General features: G+C 40.3%; 1 protein-coding gene across 1 annotated transcript; it reads left to right on the forward strand.

Annotated features, from left to right (window-relative positions):
• Window positions 1–206: 206 nt before the first annotated feature.
• Window positions 207–1,142, forward strand: LOC102287031 (olfactory receptor 2M2). The gene has a single exon (XM_005911271.3). The coding sequence runs from the start codon at window positions 207–209 to the stop codon at window positions 1,140–1,142; it is 936 nt and encodes a 311-aa protein (XP_005911333.2).
• The last annotated feature ends 14,277 nt before the right edge of the window (window positions 1,143–15,419 follow it).

Below are 15,419 nucleotides of genomic sequence, written 5' to 3' on the forward strand. Positions count from 1 at the left end.
GAGAGCTTCTTTTCTAACAAGATACCTTTATCCCAGCTGTCAAATATTTTTTATCTTTTTTTTTTCCTTGGCACTGAAGGATCTTCAAAGAGAGTGTTTTCAGTAAAGTCATAAGAAAAACAAAAGGCAGGCAGGGCTTCATCAGAATTGCACTTTTAAAATTTTGTTTCCTCCATATCCTCTAGTTCTAGTCTGGAGATTGGAACATGGATGGAAAAAATGAAACATTGACTGATTTCTTTCTCCTGGGACTTTTCCCAGAGCTACAGTACATCAGCATCCTCATCACCTCCATTCTTCTGGTCTACATCATTGCCTTCACTGGCAATGCCATCCTAATCCTCTTGATTTGGGTGGACTCCCACCTCCACACCCCCATGTATATACTGCTCAGCCATCTCTCTCTCATTGACTTGGCCTTAATTTCTACCACAGTTCCAAAAATGGCCATCAACTTTTTCTCTGGGAAGAAAAACATCTCAAAAGTTGCCTGTGGAACCCAGATTTTCTTTTTCTTTGCCCTCGGGGGTGGTGAGTGTCTCCTTTTGACCCTTATGTCTTATGACCGCTATGTGGCCATTTGCAACCCCCTGAGATACACAGTCATCATGAACCCAAGAGTCTGCCTGCAGATGGCTCTAGTGTCCTGGGGCGGAGGTGCACTGAACTCCCTCTTCAATACCATCTACACCATGCATTTCCCCTTCTGTGGCTCCAGGGAGATCCACCACTTCTTCTGTGAGATGCCTGCTGTCCTAAAGCTCTCTTGTGAAGACACTTCCCTCTATGAGATGGTGGTGTCTGTCATCTGCATTGTATTTGTTCTTCTTCCATTAGGGCTCATCATGGCTTCCTACATGCTCATCTTCCTCACAGTCCTCCACATGAACTCACCAGAGGGCAGGAGGAAAGCCCTGGCTGTACGCTCCTCTCATTTGGCTGTAGTGAGCCTCTACTACGGGCCAGCCATGATCATCTACATGACTCCCCACTCCTTTCACACTTTGGAACAGGATGAAATACTCTCCATGATCAATACCATCTTCACCCCCATGCTCAACCCTCTCATTTACAGTCTGAGGAACAAGGAGGTGCTGGGTGCTCTGAGAAAAGCAATGAAAAGAAGATTCATTTTGAGTTAAATCTATCTTCATTCTGTAAATAGTCTGCCACATCTATAGAAACTCTGGAACCACAAAATAGATGACAAACCACATCTCTATACTTACAGTATCTAAGAGGTAAATATTTATCCCTTAAAGTATTTCCTATACTTTGGCTCAAAACTTAGCAGTCTTTTCCAATGAGTCAACTCTTCGCATGAGGTGGCCAAACTACTGGAGTTTCAGCTTTAGCATCATTCCTTCCAAAGAAATCCCAGGGCTGATCTCCTTTAGAATGGACTGGTTGGATCTCCTTGCAGTCCAAGGGACTCTCAAGAGTCTTCTCCAACACCACAGTTCAAAAGCATCAATTCTTCGGCGCTCAGCCTTCTTCACAGTCCAACTCTCACATCCATACATGACCACAGGAAAAACCATAGCCTTGACTAGACGGAGCTTTGTTGGCAAAGTAATGTCTCTGCTTTTCAATATGCTATCTAGGTTGGTCATAACTTTCCTTCCAAGGACTAAGTGTCTTTTAATTTCATGGCTGCAATCACCATCTTTAGTGATTTTGGAGCCCAGAAAAATAAAGTCTGACACTGTTTCCACTGTTTCCCCATCTATTTCCCATGAAGTGGTGGGACCGGATGCCATGATCTTCGTTTTCTTTAAGCCAAACTAAAGTTGGCTTAAAGCTCAACATTATCATATTATCTTACATTATATCATATTATATTATGTAATATTATTCAGCCTTTAAAAAGAAGGAAATTCTGTATATGCCATAACATGGATAAACCTGTACTACATTATACTAAATGAAATAAGCCAGACACAAAACAGACAAAGACATGATCTCATATGTGGAATCTAAAATAGTAAACTTCATAGTGAGAGAGTTTAATGGTGGTTTTCAGGGGCTGGGGGAGGGGAGAAAGAAAAGATGTACCTTAATCAAAGGGTACAAAGTTTCAGCTACACAAGATGAATAAGTTTTGGAGAGCTCACTTACAACAGTGTGGCATATAGTTTATGCTGTTTGTCATACAGTGTATGATGTATTTAAAATATACTAAGAGGGTAGATTTTAATTGTTCTAACTAAACACACACAAAAAGATGGTAATTGTGTGAGCTGATGGTTATATTAATTAGCTTGATTGTTGTGATTATTTCACAATGTATATAAAGGTCAAGTTATCCACATTAAATATACATTATTTTCAATCTGTCAATTATACGGCAATAAACCCGGAAAAATAGTTTAAAATCTAATCAATTCTAACAAAGGTCTCATCTCTTTAAAAATTGGAACACTCATCCATTACTGGTGGCAGTATTAAATGGTGCACGTTACAGCCACTGTGGAAAACAGTTTATCATTCCTCAAAATGTTAAATATATAAAATTATCAAATGACTCAACAATTCCACTCCTAGTTCCAGCTTAGAGGGAGTTATTAAGGCAGGCCTCTGGGACCCACTACCAGTGGGGCAAGAGGCGGGGCCCCCATTGCAGAGTTCCATGGGCACATTTGAGAATTATCAAATATTGCAAGACCATTTCAATTAAATTAAAAATAATAAATCAATAAAAAAAAGTTTTAATCTGAGCTTAACCTATACACAGTAAACTTAAAGATTCTAAAGTCCTGGATCTGACATTTCATATCTTTGTGACCTTGGGTAAGTTACTTGATAACTCTCTGCTTTGGCTTCCCCATCTGCATAATGAGAGTGATAATAGAGCCTGTCTCACTCAGGATTGTGTTGTGGAAATAATGCATTGCAATCATAAACACAGGCACATTGAGTCTTCTACTCATATTCCCACCAGAGCCAGGTGAAAACACAGTGTTACAATACTTCACTTTTAATGAAGTGCTTCTGAACTTGGGGCCCAAGTCCTCAAGTAAAAGAAGCACAGCTCTACAAGATTTATATATGTCAAATGCATAGCACCTTTTTGTAAAGGTGTTAAGGAGACTCATTGGAGAGAAAAGTGACATAAAGGCAGCACATAAATTTACTCTGACCAGCCATGATATATACCACTGCCTTTACGGAAGAGCCAACAGAGAAGGAAACTCTCCAAAGGGAAAAATGAGTGTCTCTGTGGGAGTCAAGGTGAGGACCATTTGGTTTTTAAATCGGATTACTTATTTATCTACATGCTTCGGATTACTCATTTATCCACATGCTTATGGGCGTCCCTAGTGGCTCAGATGGTAAAGAATCTGCTTGCAATGTTGAAGATACCGGGGTTCAGTCTCTGGGTTGGGAAGATCCCCTGGAGAAGGGAATAGCAACCCATTCCAATATTCTTGCCTGGAGAGTTCCACGAACAGAGGAGCCTGGCAGACTACAGTCCATAGGGTTGCAAAGAGTTGAATGTGACTGAGCTACTAACACTTCCACTTTCACTTCAAGCATCAACATACAGTGAGTCCTCTGATGCTCCACAGTTTATCGTGATTACAATAAACTGTGAAAAATTCTGAAAGAGATGGGAATACCAGACCACCTGATCTGCCTCTTAAGAAATTTGTATGCAGGTCAGGAAGCAACAGTTAGAACTGGACATGAAACAACAGACTGGTTCCAAATAGGAAAAGGAGTATATCAAGGCTGTATATTGTCACCCTGTTTATTTAACTTCTATGCAGAGTACATCATGAGAAACACTGGACTGGAAGAAACAAGCTGGAATCAAGATTGGCGGGAGAAATATCAATAACCTCAGATATGCAGATGACACCACCCTTATGACAGAAAGTGAAGAGGAACTCAAAAGCCTCTTGATGAAAGTGAAAGTGGAGAGTGAAACAGTTGGCTTAAAGCTCAACATTCAGAAAACGAAGATCATGGCATCTGGTCCCATCACTTCATGGGAAATAGATGGGGAAACAGTGGAAACAGTGTCAGACTTTATTTTATTCTGGGCTCCAAAATCACTGCAGATGGTGACTGCAGCCATGAAATTAAAAGATGCTTACTCCTTGGAAGGAAAGTTATGACCAACCTAGATAGCATATTGAAAAGCAGAGACATTACTTTGCCAACAAAGGTCTGTCTAGTCAAGGCTATGGTTTTTCCTGTGGTCATGTATGGATGTGAGAGTTGGACTGTGAAGAAGGCTGAGCGCTGAAGAATTGATGCTTTTGAAGTGTGGTGTTGGAGAAGACTCTTGAGAGTCCCTTGGACTGCAAGGAGATCCAACCAGTCCATTCTGAAGGAGATCAGCCCTGAGATTTCTTTGGAAGGAATGATGCTAAAGCTGAAACTCCAGTACTTTGGCCACCTCATGCGAAGAGTTGACTCATTGGAAAAGACTGTGATGCTGGGAGGGGTTGGGGGCAAGAGGAGAAGGGGACGACAGAGGATGAGATGGCTGGATGGCATCACTGACTCGATGGACGTGAGTCTGGGTGAACTCAGGCAGTTGGTGATGGACAGGGAGGCCCGGTGTGCTGCGTTTCATGGGGTCACAAAGAGTCAGACACGACTGAGCGACTGATCTGATCTGATCTGATGCTCCAAGAATTGCTTGGAATTCTACAGTGGGGGCCCCACCTTTCGCCCCAGTGGTAGTGGGTCCCAGAGGCCTGCCTTAATAACTCCCTCAGCAGCAAGATTCTCAGCTGGAACTGATTATCTCAAATTTGTGCTGTCTGCGTAGGGACCATTCATGTGGTTCAAAGATGCCTACCAGGTATGGTCTTGGAAGAATGGTGAGAGAGAGAAAGCCTTGAAGTCACCCCATGACTTTTCCAAAAAGCACAGTTCAGACAGCTGGAAATGTCCTCAGGTCTGTGTGGGCAGCCTGTGTTATTCAACTTCCTTCATTCATTTTATCAGAGACCAGACAAAAAGGGACAGATTTTCTGAGTTCTCTGTAGACACAGTCCAAGCCACCAATGGAAAGTTGCTTCAGCCTTCTGGGATTTGGTCCTCCTTATCCTTAATGCAAAGTCTGGAGAGCGATTTCATACAAATATACAAAAATAATTATCTGCACTCTCTCCAATGAGAAGTATGAAAACCTGGCTTTAGTTCTTTTCAATTCCTTTGGGATGAGCTGGAGAAAAAGCACCTTTTCTGGTAGATTATAGCTATAATTAAATCCAGAAAAATAGACTGACATTTTGAACATCATTAACAATTGATTGAAGATAATCAATTTGATATTACTGTATTTACTATTTTAAAAGTATTATGGTATAAATAATGAAATAAAAGGTAAAAGAATCACCCATCACTCATCAACTCAAGATTTGTCTTTCATTCCTTTTCTATATGTATTAAAATATGCAATTTTTATCATTATAATCACAGATAGTTTTATGGTCTGCTTTATAATTTTGTTATTTTCATAAGATTTCCTCCAGGTTGCTACATATTTTAAGTATATGTTACTTTCAAACAATTGATGATACTCTACGGGGTGGATGTAACAAAATTTATTTATCCATTCCCCTATAGGTGGGCATTTTTTTTTCCCATTTGTTCTAATACAGTATAAGATATATGGGATATTTTTATGAACACAGCTTTATTGTTCTTATTAATAATTGCTTTAGCATAAATTCCCAGAATTAAAACTATAAGGTTAAGGTGTTTTCTGAATGTTAGTTTACACAGTTAAAAGAAAAGTTTTTATTTTTAACTTATTTTCAGGGGCTCCAAAATCACTACAGATGGTGACTGCAGCCTTGAAATTAAAAGATGCTTGCTCCTTGGAAGAAAAGTTATGACCAACCTAGACAGCATGTTAAAATGCAGACACATTACTTTGCTAACAAAGGTCTGTCTAGTCAAAGCTATGGTTTTTCCAGTAGTCATGTATGGATATGAGAATTGGATTATAAAGAAAGCTGAGCACTGAAGAACTGATACTTCTTAACTGTGATGTTGAAGAAGACTCTTGTGAGTCCCTTGGACTGCAAAGAGATCTAACCAGTCAATCCTAAAGGAAATCAGTCCTGACTAGTCATTGGAAAGACTGATGCTGCAGCTGAAACTCCAATACTTTGGCCACCTAATGTGAAGAACTGACTCTTTGGAAAAGACCCTGATGCTGGGAAAGACTGAAGGCAGGATGAGAAGGGGACGACAGAAAATGAGATGGTTGGATGACATCACCAACTCGAAGGACATGAGTTTGAGTAAGCTCCAGGAGTTGGTGATGGACAGGGAAGCCTGGCGTGCTGCAGTCCATGGGATCGCAGAGTCGGACACGACTGAACAACTGAACTGAACTGAAAAGCAAAGTTTGAATATGTACACAAAACTTATGTACACACAATTTGTGGTTTGATATTTTTAAAAAACAGCACTTGGGAGTGGTTCCATCTGCAGGTTTATCTGAAAGAAAAGGACTTTGTGCATGTTTAGCTACTCCAGTGATCTACTGGATTGATGGGTTTGATGGACCTGACTGCTCTAGCTCTTAATCTAGTCAGCAGAAGTCATAATGCATTGATTGCTCTTGAAAGAACTCCAATTCCTTCATAATTATTTGAGTAAATTGTTTTCACTGGTGATGGTGATGTGATTGTGAAAAATGTTTTTCCATTTTGGTTTGGGAAATGTTAACCCAGTGATAAATCCCCAAAACATCCATATATTGGGAAACACACTCCTAACAAGTGAGGCTTTAGGAAATGACATTCCTTGCCTTAAATCCTGGTTCTGCTGGTTATGCAGTCTTGAGAAAGTTACTTAAACTTTCTGGGCCTCCATGTGACTCACAGATGTAATAATCCATACTTCATATGGTTGGTGTGAGCATGTAAAACTTATGGCTCAGTGACTTATATATGGTAAGTGTACAACAAATGGTAGCTATTATTATTACTGTTATTCAGAATAATAACAAAAGTAGCCAAAAAGCTTATAATGCTGATTTTTAAATATCCCATTAATAAAAATATTTCAATGTGTATAAAAATATAAGAATTGCTGTCTTGAAAAAGAAGAATGGGGCTGGAGGAATCAACCTTCCTGACTTCAGGCTATACTACAAAGCTTCAGTCATCAAAACAGTATTTGCACAAAAACAGACATATATACCAATGGAACAAGAAAGAAAGCCCAGAGATAAACCCTCTTGCTTATGGGCACCTTATTTTTGACAAAGAAGACAAGATGTTGAAAAGATGTTCAACATCACCCATTACTAGAGAAATGCAAATCAAAACTACAATGAGATATCACCTCACACAGTCAGAATGCATGCATGCTCAATCGTAACCAACTCTTTGTGACGCTATGGACTTTAGGCCTCCAGGCTCCTCTGTCCATGGGGTTCTCCAGACAAGAATACTGGAGTGGATTGCCATTTCTTTCTCCACCAGTCAGAAAGGCCATCATCAAAAAGTCTACAAACAGTAAATGCTGGAGAGGGTGTGGGAAAAAGGGAATCCTCTTGCACTGTTGGTGGGAATACAAACTGATACAACCACTATGAGAACAATATGGAGATTCCTTTAAAAAACTAGGAATAAAACCATATAATGACCCAGAAATCCCACTACAAGGCATTTACTCTGAGGAAACCAAAACTGAAAAATACACGTACCCCAATGTCCGCAGCACTATTTACAATAGCTAGAACATAGAAGCAACCTAGATGTCCATCAACAGATGAATGAATAAAGAAGCTGTGTACAATTATACAATGGAATATTACTCAGCCATAGAAAGGAACACATTTGAGTCAGTTCCAGTGGATGAACCTAGAGCCTATTACACAGAGTGAAATCAAATAAGTCAAAAAGAGAATAATAAGAGAAGAAAAGAGAGAATAATAAGTCAAAAAGAGAAAAACAAAAATTGTATAGTAACACATATAAATGGAATCTAGAAAGATGGTACTAATGAAATTATTTATAGGACAGCAATGGAGACACAGACATAGAGAACAGACTTATGGACCCAGAGGGATTGGGGAGGAAGGAGAGGGTGGGATGTATGTACAGAGTAACATACAAACATACATTAACATATGTAAAATAGATAGCCAGTGGAACTATCTGTTTGTATTGTTGTATGACTCAGGGAACTCAAACCATGGCTCTGTAACAATCTAGAGGGGTGAGATAGGGAGGGAGGTGGGATGGAGGTTCAAGATGGGGGCATAGGTGTGTCTATGGCTGATTTATGTTGATGTTTGGCAGAAATCAACACAATATTGTAAAGTAATTATCCTTCAATTAAATAAAATTTTTAAAAATGTACAAGGCTATGTTAGGAGGAATAAAAAATAGATATCTGAAAAAAATATAAGAATTGCTATATTTTGTACAGATATGTTCAATTGCTGTGAAGAATTTAAGTAGGGACTAACACAAGTGTGTAGACATAGGTTCAAAAAACTGGCATCCCAAAACATGATTTGGACAGTTTAAACAGGTACAAGTAATAAAGCAAATAATTAGGGAATTTTAGATTTCCATAAGCTAAGTAAGTCAAATTATGCAGTGGAAGAATTTAAAACAAACAAACAAAAAAGCCTTCAAGGACCCAAAAGTCACCATTGCATCTCTCATCAGTCAGAAATGTTTCAGGCATTCTGTTTAACTTAGACAACCACAACACACGTACACAGAATATAGAGAAATTGCAGTCGGAATGAAGAGGGAATGTGTTCAAGAGTAATGGAAAACAGCTTGAAAAGGCAAGTTTTAAAATATGTGGGTATTCAACAACAGAAGACAGGAGCTAACTTTGTTAATCGCTCCTGAGTTGATCTGTCCTACTAAAGACAAAGGAATTTAAAAGCAAATGAGAGTAAGCAAGACTATAGCTGGATAATATTCCATTGTACACATAAGCCACATTTTTGTTATCCATGCATCCATTAATGGATATTTAGGCTGTTTCCATATCTTGGCTACTATATAGAATGCTACAATGAACATGAGAACATTGGTGTCTCTTCAAATTCTGATTTCAATTTTCTTGGCTAAATACTCACAAATGAGATCATAGGGCATAGAAAGAGGGGGAAGGAGAAATGGGGAGATGCTGGTCAAGGGGTACAAAGTTTCAGTTATGCAAGATGAGTAAGTTCTAGAAATCTAATGTATAACATGGTCAAGATAAAATTTGCCTTTTGAGGTAGATCCTGTGTATGCCAACTAAAAAAAAAAGATTAATTATGTGAGGTGATGCATAATGATTAATAAGCTTAATTGTGGTGATTATTTCACAGTGCTACATAAGTCATCAAGTATGCACCTTAAGTATGCACAAGTTTTTAAAAGACTATGGCTAGCCATAAGCTCATTTTTATTATCAGCCCAATTAGACTCTGGAAGGCACCATAACAGCCCAGGTACCCCAGGTACTTTGAATTGTCTTATGCAGAGAACTGGATCTTATGACCCCTTGGCATATTGTGTTATGATCCCTACAGAACTAGAACAGCTCAAAGAAACAGTCCATACCTCCCTCAGTACAGGGCTTCCTTGGTGGCACAAATGGTAAAGAATCTGCCTGCAATGCAGGAGACACCCAGGTTCGATCCCTGGATCAGAAAGATCTCCTGGAGAAGAGAATGGCAACCCACTCCAATATTCTTGCCTGGAGAATTCAAGGACTGAGGAGCCTGGCAGACTACAGTCCATGAGGTCGTAAAAAGTCCGACACAACCGAGCGACTAAACACTTTCATTCGGTACAAGCACAGCCTTGGAGATACTTAATAAGTATTGTTAGATAAATAATGAGAGCAGTCACATTCGAGAGAAGAAAAACCACAGAGAATCAAGTACAAAGCAGTAAATGGGGATTTCCCTGACTTTAGCTGCAGACCAGCGTTACACGAGTCATGTATATGTGGATTATTCAGTCAAGGGGGACTGAATGTGATACACACCAATAAATCCCTGGGCAGAGAGCATGTATGAAACACTGTTGGTCTGTTCTGTTGCACTGACATGATGAGATTAGGTCATGATGGATACTTGAATCTGAGGATCCTTGGATCTAAGGTTAGGCCATGATGATGGAGATTGGGGAGATGGCTGAAGCTGAGGACAGAAAAGCCACAGTGGGGTAGAAAGGAATACAAGGGAATAGAGAAAGCATACCAAAGAAAAATACTCTATAGTCTTGGCTATGGTGATCCCAATAGCACTTTAAGTATAAATGAAAATATGACAATGGAACAGGACAAAGGCCATATACTTTTAAAAAAATAAAACAATATTATTCCATTTCTCACTTAAAAGTAATGTTGACAAAGTGCACATTAATAGACCTGTGTAGCCATAACCACCAAACAGCCACATTATGGGAGTCCATGCATGTTAACTTTACCTAAATTCCCTCATATTAATCTGGGTTTGGAAGATTACACATAGCACATGCTGGCTGCATGTAGACAAAGATCATAGGCTTCACCAAAATCTAGACCTGGTTTACACCCCAGATCTGACACTTCCTGGGCAGATGACCTTAAGCACTAAGCTAATTAACTGAATTTCTGTTTCTTCATGTGTAAAACAATGATCTGTTTACTTACATGATAAGATTACTACGAGGATAAAGTTAAATTAAATAGGTTGTATCTAATATAAAATGGGAGATAGAATAATTAGCTTGCTTCCCATTCTGATTCCTTTCAGAACTGAGGAATAAAAACCCATTAGAACAACAGGGCTTCTGTGGTGGCTCAGATGGTAAAGAATCTGCCTGCAATGCAGGAGACCTGGGTTCTATCCCTGGGTTGGAAAAATCTCCTGGAGAAGGGAATGGCTACCCACTCCAGTATTCTTGCCTAGAGAATTCCATGGACAGAAGAGCCTGGTGGACTACAGGCCATGGGGTAGCAAAGAATCAGACACGACGGATTGACTAACACTTTTACTTTTCACTTTCAGAACAATAGGACCAAAAAAAAACCCAGCTGTAACCCCAGTAACTTAGTAAATATTTTGAAGAAAGGAAGGAAGGGAGGCAGGAAGGGAGAAAAGATGCTTCTTTATATCTCTAATTGCTGACTAGGGAGCAGTTTCCCTCAGACACCAAAATGATGCTGCGCTGATCTAACCAGCAATTCCCAAGCCTGCTCCACAAGTACCCTGTGTATATAAGGGTTTGAAACAATAGTGTGGGGGCCCTGAAGGCCCTGAAGACACTGCATCATGGCTAAGAAAATATTTGTGTGTGTGTGTGTTTCAGAGAGGCCCCCCATGTCCAGAAACCATGAACTTTATCCCAGATCTTGATATTTGCTCTTACTTACAATTCTTTTCAATATAGATTGTATCTTCTTTCTGAAGCCACTTAACTGCCTACATGTCAAAAAAAAAAAAAAAACCAGGAAATATTTAGGAGCCAACAAGGAGAGAATTAAAGCTTTCAGTTTTGGAAAACTCATCCTGTCCAACTGCAGGGACTCAGGTATCTGCACAGGTAAGGAACCTGCTCACCAATATGTAAAAATATCCTGAAGGATGGAGAGTCACAATCTTCCTCAATCAGCTATTTCAGAAATAAACAGCCTTCTCTTCCAGGACAACCTTCTTATAATCCACCTCATTCTACATTCATTAACCATGGGGACTTTGTTAAAGTTCTGGTCTGGAGGAGAACTAGGAGGTCTTAGTCACCCTCCACCTTCTTTCCTCCTGCCCATATGTAAGCAGTTTCTTTTGATGTTTCTACCTAGGTATTTTAATCATTTTTTTAAATTGCAGTATAGTTGATTTACAATATTATGTTAGTTTCAGATGTAGAAAAAAGTGGTTTGGTTATAGAACATTCTCTAGGATAGATCCACTCAGGTTTTATTTGAGCAGAGTCTGTTGGAATGGCAATCTACTCCAGTGTTCTTGCCTGGAGAATCCCATGGACAGAGGAGCCTGGCAAGCTACAGTCCATGGGGTCACAAATAGTTGGACACAACTTAGCCACTAACACTGCTACTACTACTCTTGGCTCAAGGTTAAAGTACATCAACTGACATTTCTAAAAGTAATTACTTGAATTTAGGCTGGCATTTGGTGACCAGTCACACACAAATTTTGGAGCTGTGAGATTTCAGAGAGCAGTCAGAAAGCTGTCTAAACAAAATGGCTTGGTGCCACAAGTAGTGGCTTCAGGTCAGACTGAGTTTGAACCTATCAGCCTGGCATCTGCCATGTCTGAATCTTGGCTTTCTACCCTGTAAAACACATATAACAAAGCCTATGTAGAATATATACATTTAGCACACTGAGCCCAATCCTGGCACACAGTAAGCCGGTAGGTAGAAATATTAAAGCCATGTGTGTCTACAGATGGCTTGTAAACTCTTGTTGGCTGAGAAATCCCAGCAAGCTTACCTCTCCTCTCACCATCACTATTCCCTGACCTCTCTCAACAGGTGGTGATACTGCTCACAAATTAGTCATTCGTTGTCTCCCTGACACCAAGTTTAGATTTTGGCCACAATTACAGAGCATCAAACAAATCAGCAGAACTGTAGAAAGTTTGTCCATAAATGAGGCCAATGGCAAGAGTGGCAGTTTTTCCCTCACGAATCCTGAACTATATCCATGAAAGCCCAATTCCATCCCTGTGTTATAGAGTAACCACACTTACCAATGTTTTGGTGTATATCAAACAACCTCAAATATTCATCAGTGGAATTAGTTGTTTGTGCCAAGCTGCCCACTGCTTTGGAAATGCCTGACCATGTTTGTTTGCATCCTATAAAACCCAGGCTGAGGTTGTTTTGATGCTCTAAATAGGTGTGAATTTTCACTGCTTCAAAAGCATCTCCTTTAGTCAAATGGATGAGCTTTGGTCCATCCCTTTACTTCTGTCATGAGTGGTGGTCTTCTCCATTCACTTAACCACTCAACAGCCTCATTCAGCTGCCATAACATGCACCGTTCATCATATTGCTCCATGGAACTTGTTATAGGAATACCATTAGGGAACATACGTTTGGGCAAAAATCACCCAGGAAATCAGAACGATCAGTAGAAGTTTTCCTGCTCTTGGCACTATGGACATTTGGGGGCTGGTTAATTCCCTGTTGCAGGGGTTGCTGCCCTGTGTACTCATGTTCAGCAGCACCCTGACCTCTTCCCACTACATGCCATTAGCACTCTTCCTTCTAGTTGTAACAACCAAAAATGTCTTCAGACAGTGACATGTGTCCCCTGGGGGGGCAAAATCACCCTCTGGATTACAGAGAACCTCTGGGCTACAGCAGTGGTTTTCAATTTTTAGCAAAATGAGACCAACTGAAGGGCTTGTGAAAACAGACTTCTGAGCCACCACCCAACATTTCTAATTGGATAGGTCTGAAGTGGGCCCTGGGGATTTGCATTTTGACAGTGACTGATGCTGCTGATCCAGGGACCACCTCTGGTCTAAGGAGATCTGGCTGCCAGCTGTTGGCATATCTGGCATGTTTGTGAAATCCCTAATTCGGTGGTTTTCAGATTTGTCTGCAGATTAGAAACACCTGGAAAGTATTATTTAAAGTATTTTATTCAAAGTGAAAAGTGAAAGTGAAGTCGCTCAGTCATGTCTCTTTGTGACCCCATGGACTGTAGCCCACCAGGTTCCACCATCCATGGGATTCTCCAGGCAAGAATACTGGAGTGGGTTGCCAGTTCCTTCTCTAGGGGATCTTCCCGACCCAGGGATTGAACCCAGGTCTCCCACATTTCAGGCTTTACCCTCTGAGCCACCACCTTCCAACAATCCAGCTGTATTCCAGACCAAATCAATCTCCACTTCTGGGGATGAGGCACAGGCACTGGTATTTTGAAGCTACCCAGATAATTTTGATGCGTAGACAGATTTGGAAACCATTACTCTAAATATCATTACCTTCTTTGTAATGTGGGGTTAAGCAGTTTATATCTTCTCAGGACATACATCCTACAAGTCTCAACAGCACAGCTAAATCAGGAGAATGGGCCTACGTCGGACTGTGCAATCCTTGCATCTGTGGATGAGAAAATGGGGCAAATGTAGTTACAAAAGCTTTCCAGTCATGGCACTCTGAAACTGGAAGGAGCACTAGGAACAGGCAACAGCTCACACTAATCATGGTAAAGGTCGATATGATAAGTTTTGCAAAGACAGGGCTCTAGGGGGCAAGCAGGAAGCCTTTTGGCATGCCCTGTTGAAAGGAGGTGGATTTCAAGCTTCAGCTTTCAGATTCTCTAGGTGGACTCCACAAAGGACCTGCCCTGGTTTCTGAACCTCAGCCTGGAGCCTAGGGAGGAAAAAAGTCAACAAGAGACTGAGACTCCTGATGGAAACTGCAGATTGGGACAATGTGAGGTGAGTAGGGGGATGAAATGGGAGATGGAGAGGTGGGGAAGTAATTTAAAACTTTTACCTCCATTTATGCAGCCCCATAAGTGATAAAAGGCAATTCTACAACTCCCTTCATGTAAAACTTTGCAGCATTTAAAATCTCTAACTGGAAGTTGTTTTTGTTTGTTTGTTTGTTTACACCACTCATCTCCAAAAATGAGACCTCTTAAATTGTAAAATCCAGGACTGTTCTTTATAAAAAGAAAAAAGAAAAATCAGTCACACTGCAAGGGAATTAAAAAAATCATATCAGTGCAGAAAAATCATAAGGGAGAAAACAAAGCCTTAGGCTATATTTAGCCAACACCATGAAATGACCATTTACACTGAGGATTTCTTTGTTGTTGTTCATTGTGGTAATTCTTTAATGTTTGCTGGGTGCTACTTCAGATCTAGGTAAGCTAGAAGATGAAAGAATAGAAAAATAATATCCTCTTCCTCCATGGAACAGCTTGAAAGAAAAAGAATCACCCTCAATTATTCTGAGACACACACACACATCACACATTCACTGCGTACACTGCATTGCAGATATCTGTGTCAATACTGAGAAACAGTCATGAAAAAAATAATGAACAGTGTCAGGACAACCAAAGAAGCATCTCTGGGTGCAGGTATTCATGCACAGCCCCACAGAGCAGACACTAAATTCAGATGGCTGTGCCAGAGGATGGCCACAGAGGTAATAGTGTTTTGTGGATAAGTGTGTGTTTCTTTCAGATACTCACCACACATCCTACAAACATTGCCGATAGTGAACCACATTCTGTGCAAAGAAGGAAAGGACAGAGTCAGTCACTACAGGTAACTCTCAACCAAGATGGGAGATTCTGTGTGCAGTGAAGAAGCCCATCCTATCACAACAAACAGAACCCCCTCCAAGGTTTCTGAGAGGAAAACCTTGGAAAGTAAATCTCCAAGTGGAAGAGACTAGCGGCTCTTTGCAGGTACATGTATTGACTATGTGATTATTTTGCAAAACTA

This window comes from Bos mutus, chromosome 7 (genome assembly GCF_027580195.1).
Source record: "Bos mutus isolate GX-2022 chromosome 7, NWIPB_WYAK_1.1, whole genome shotgun sequence".
NCBI classification, from domain to species: domain Eukaryota; kingdom Metazoa; phylum Chordata; class Mammalia; order Artiodactyla; family Bovidae; genus Bos; species Bos mutus.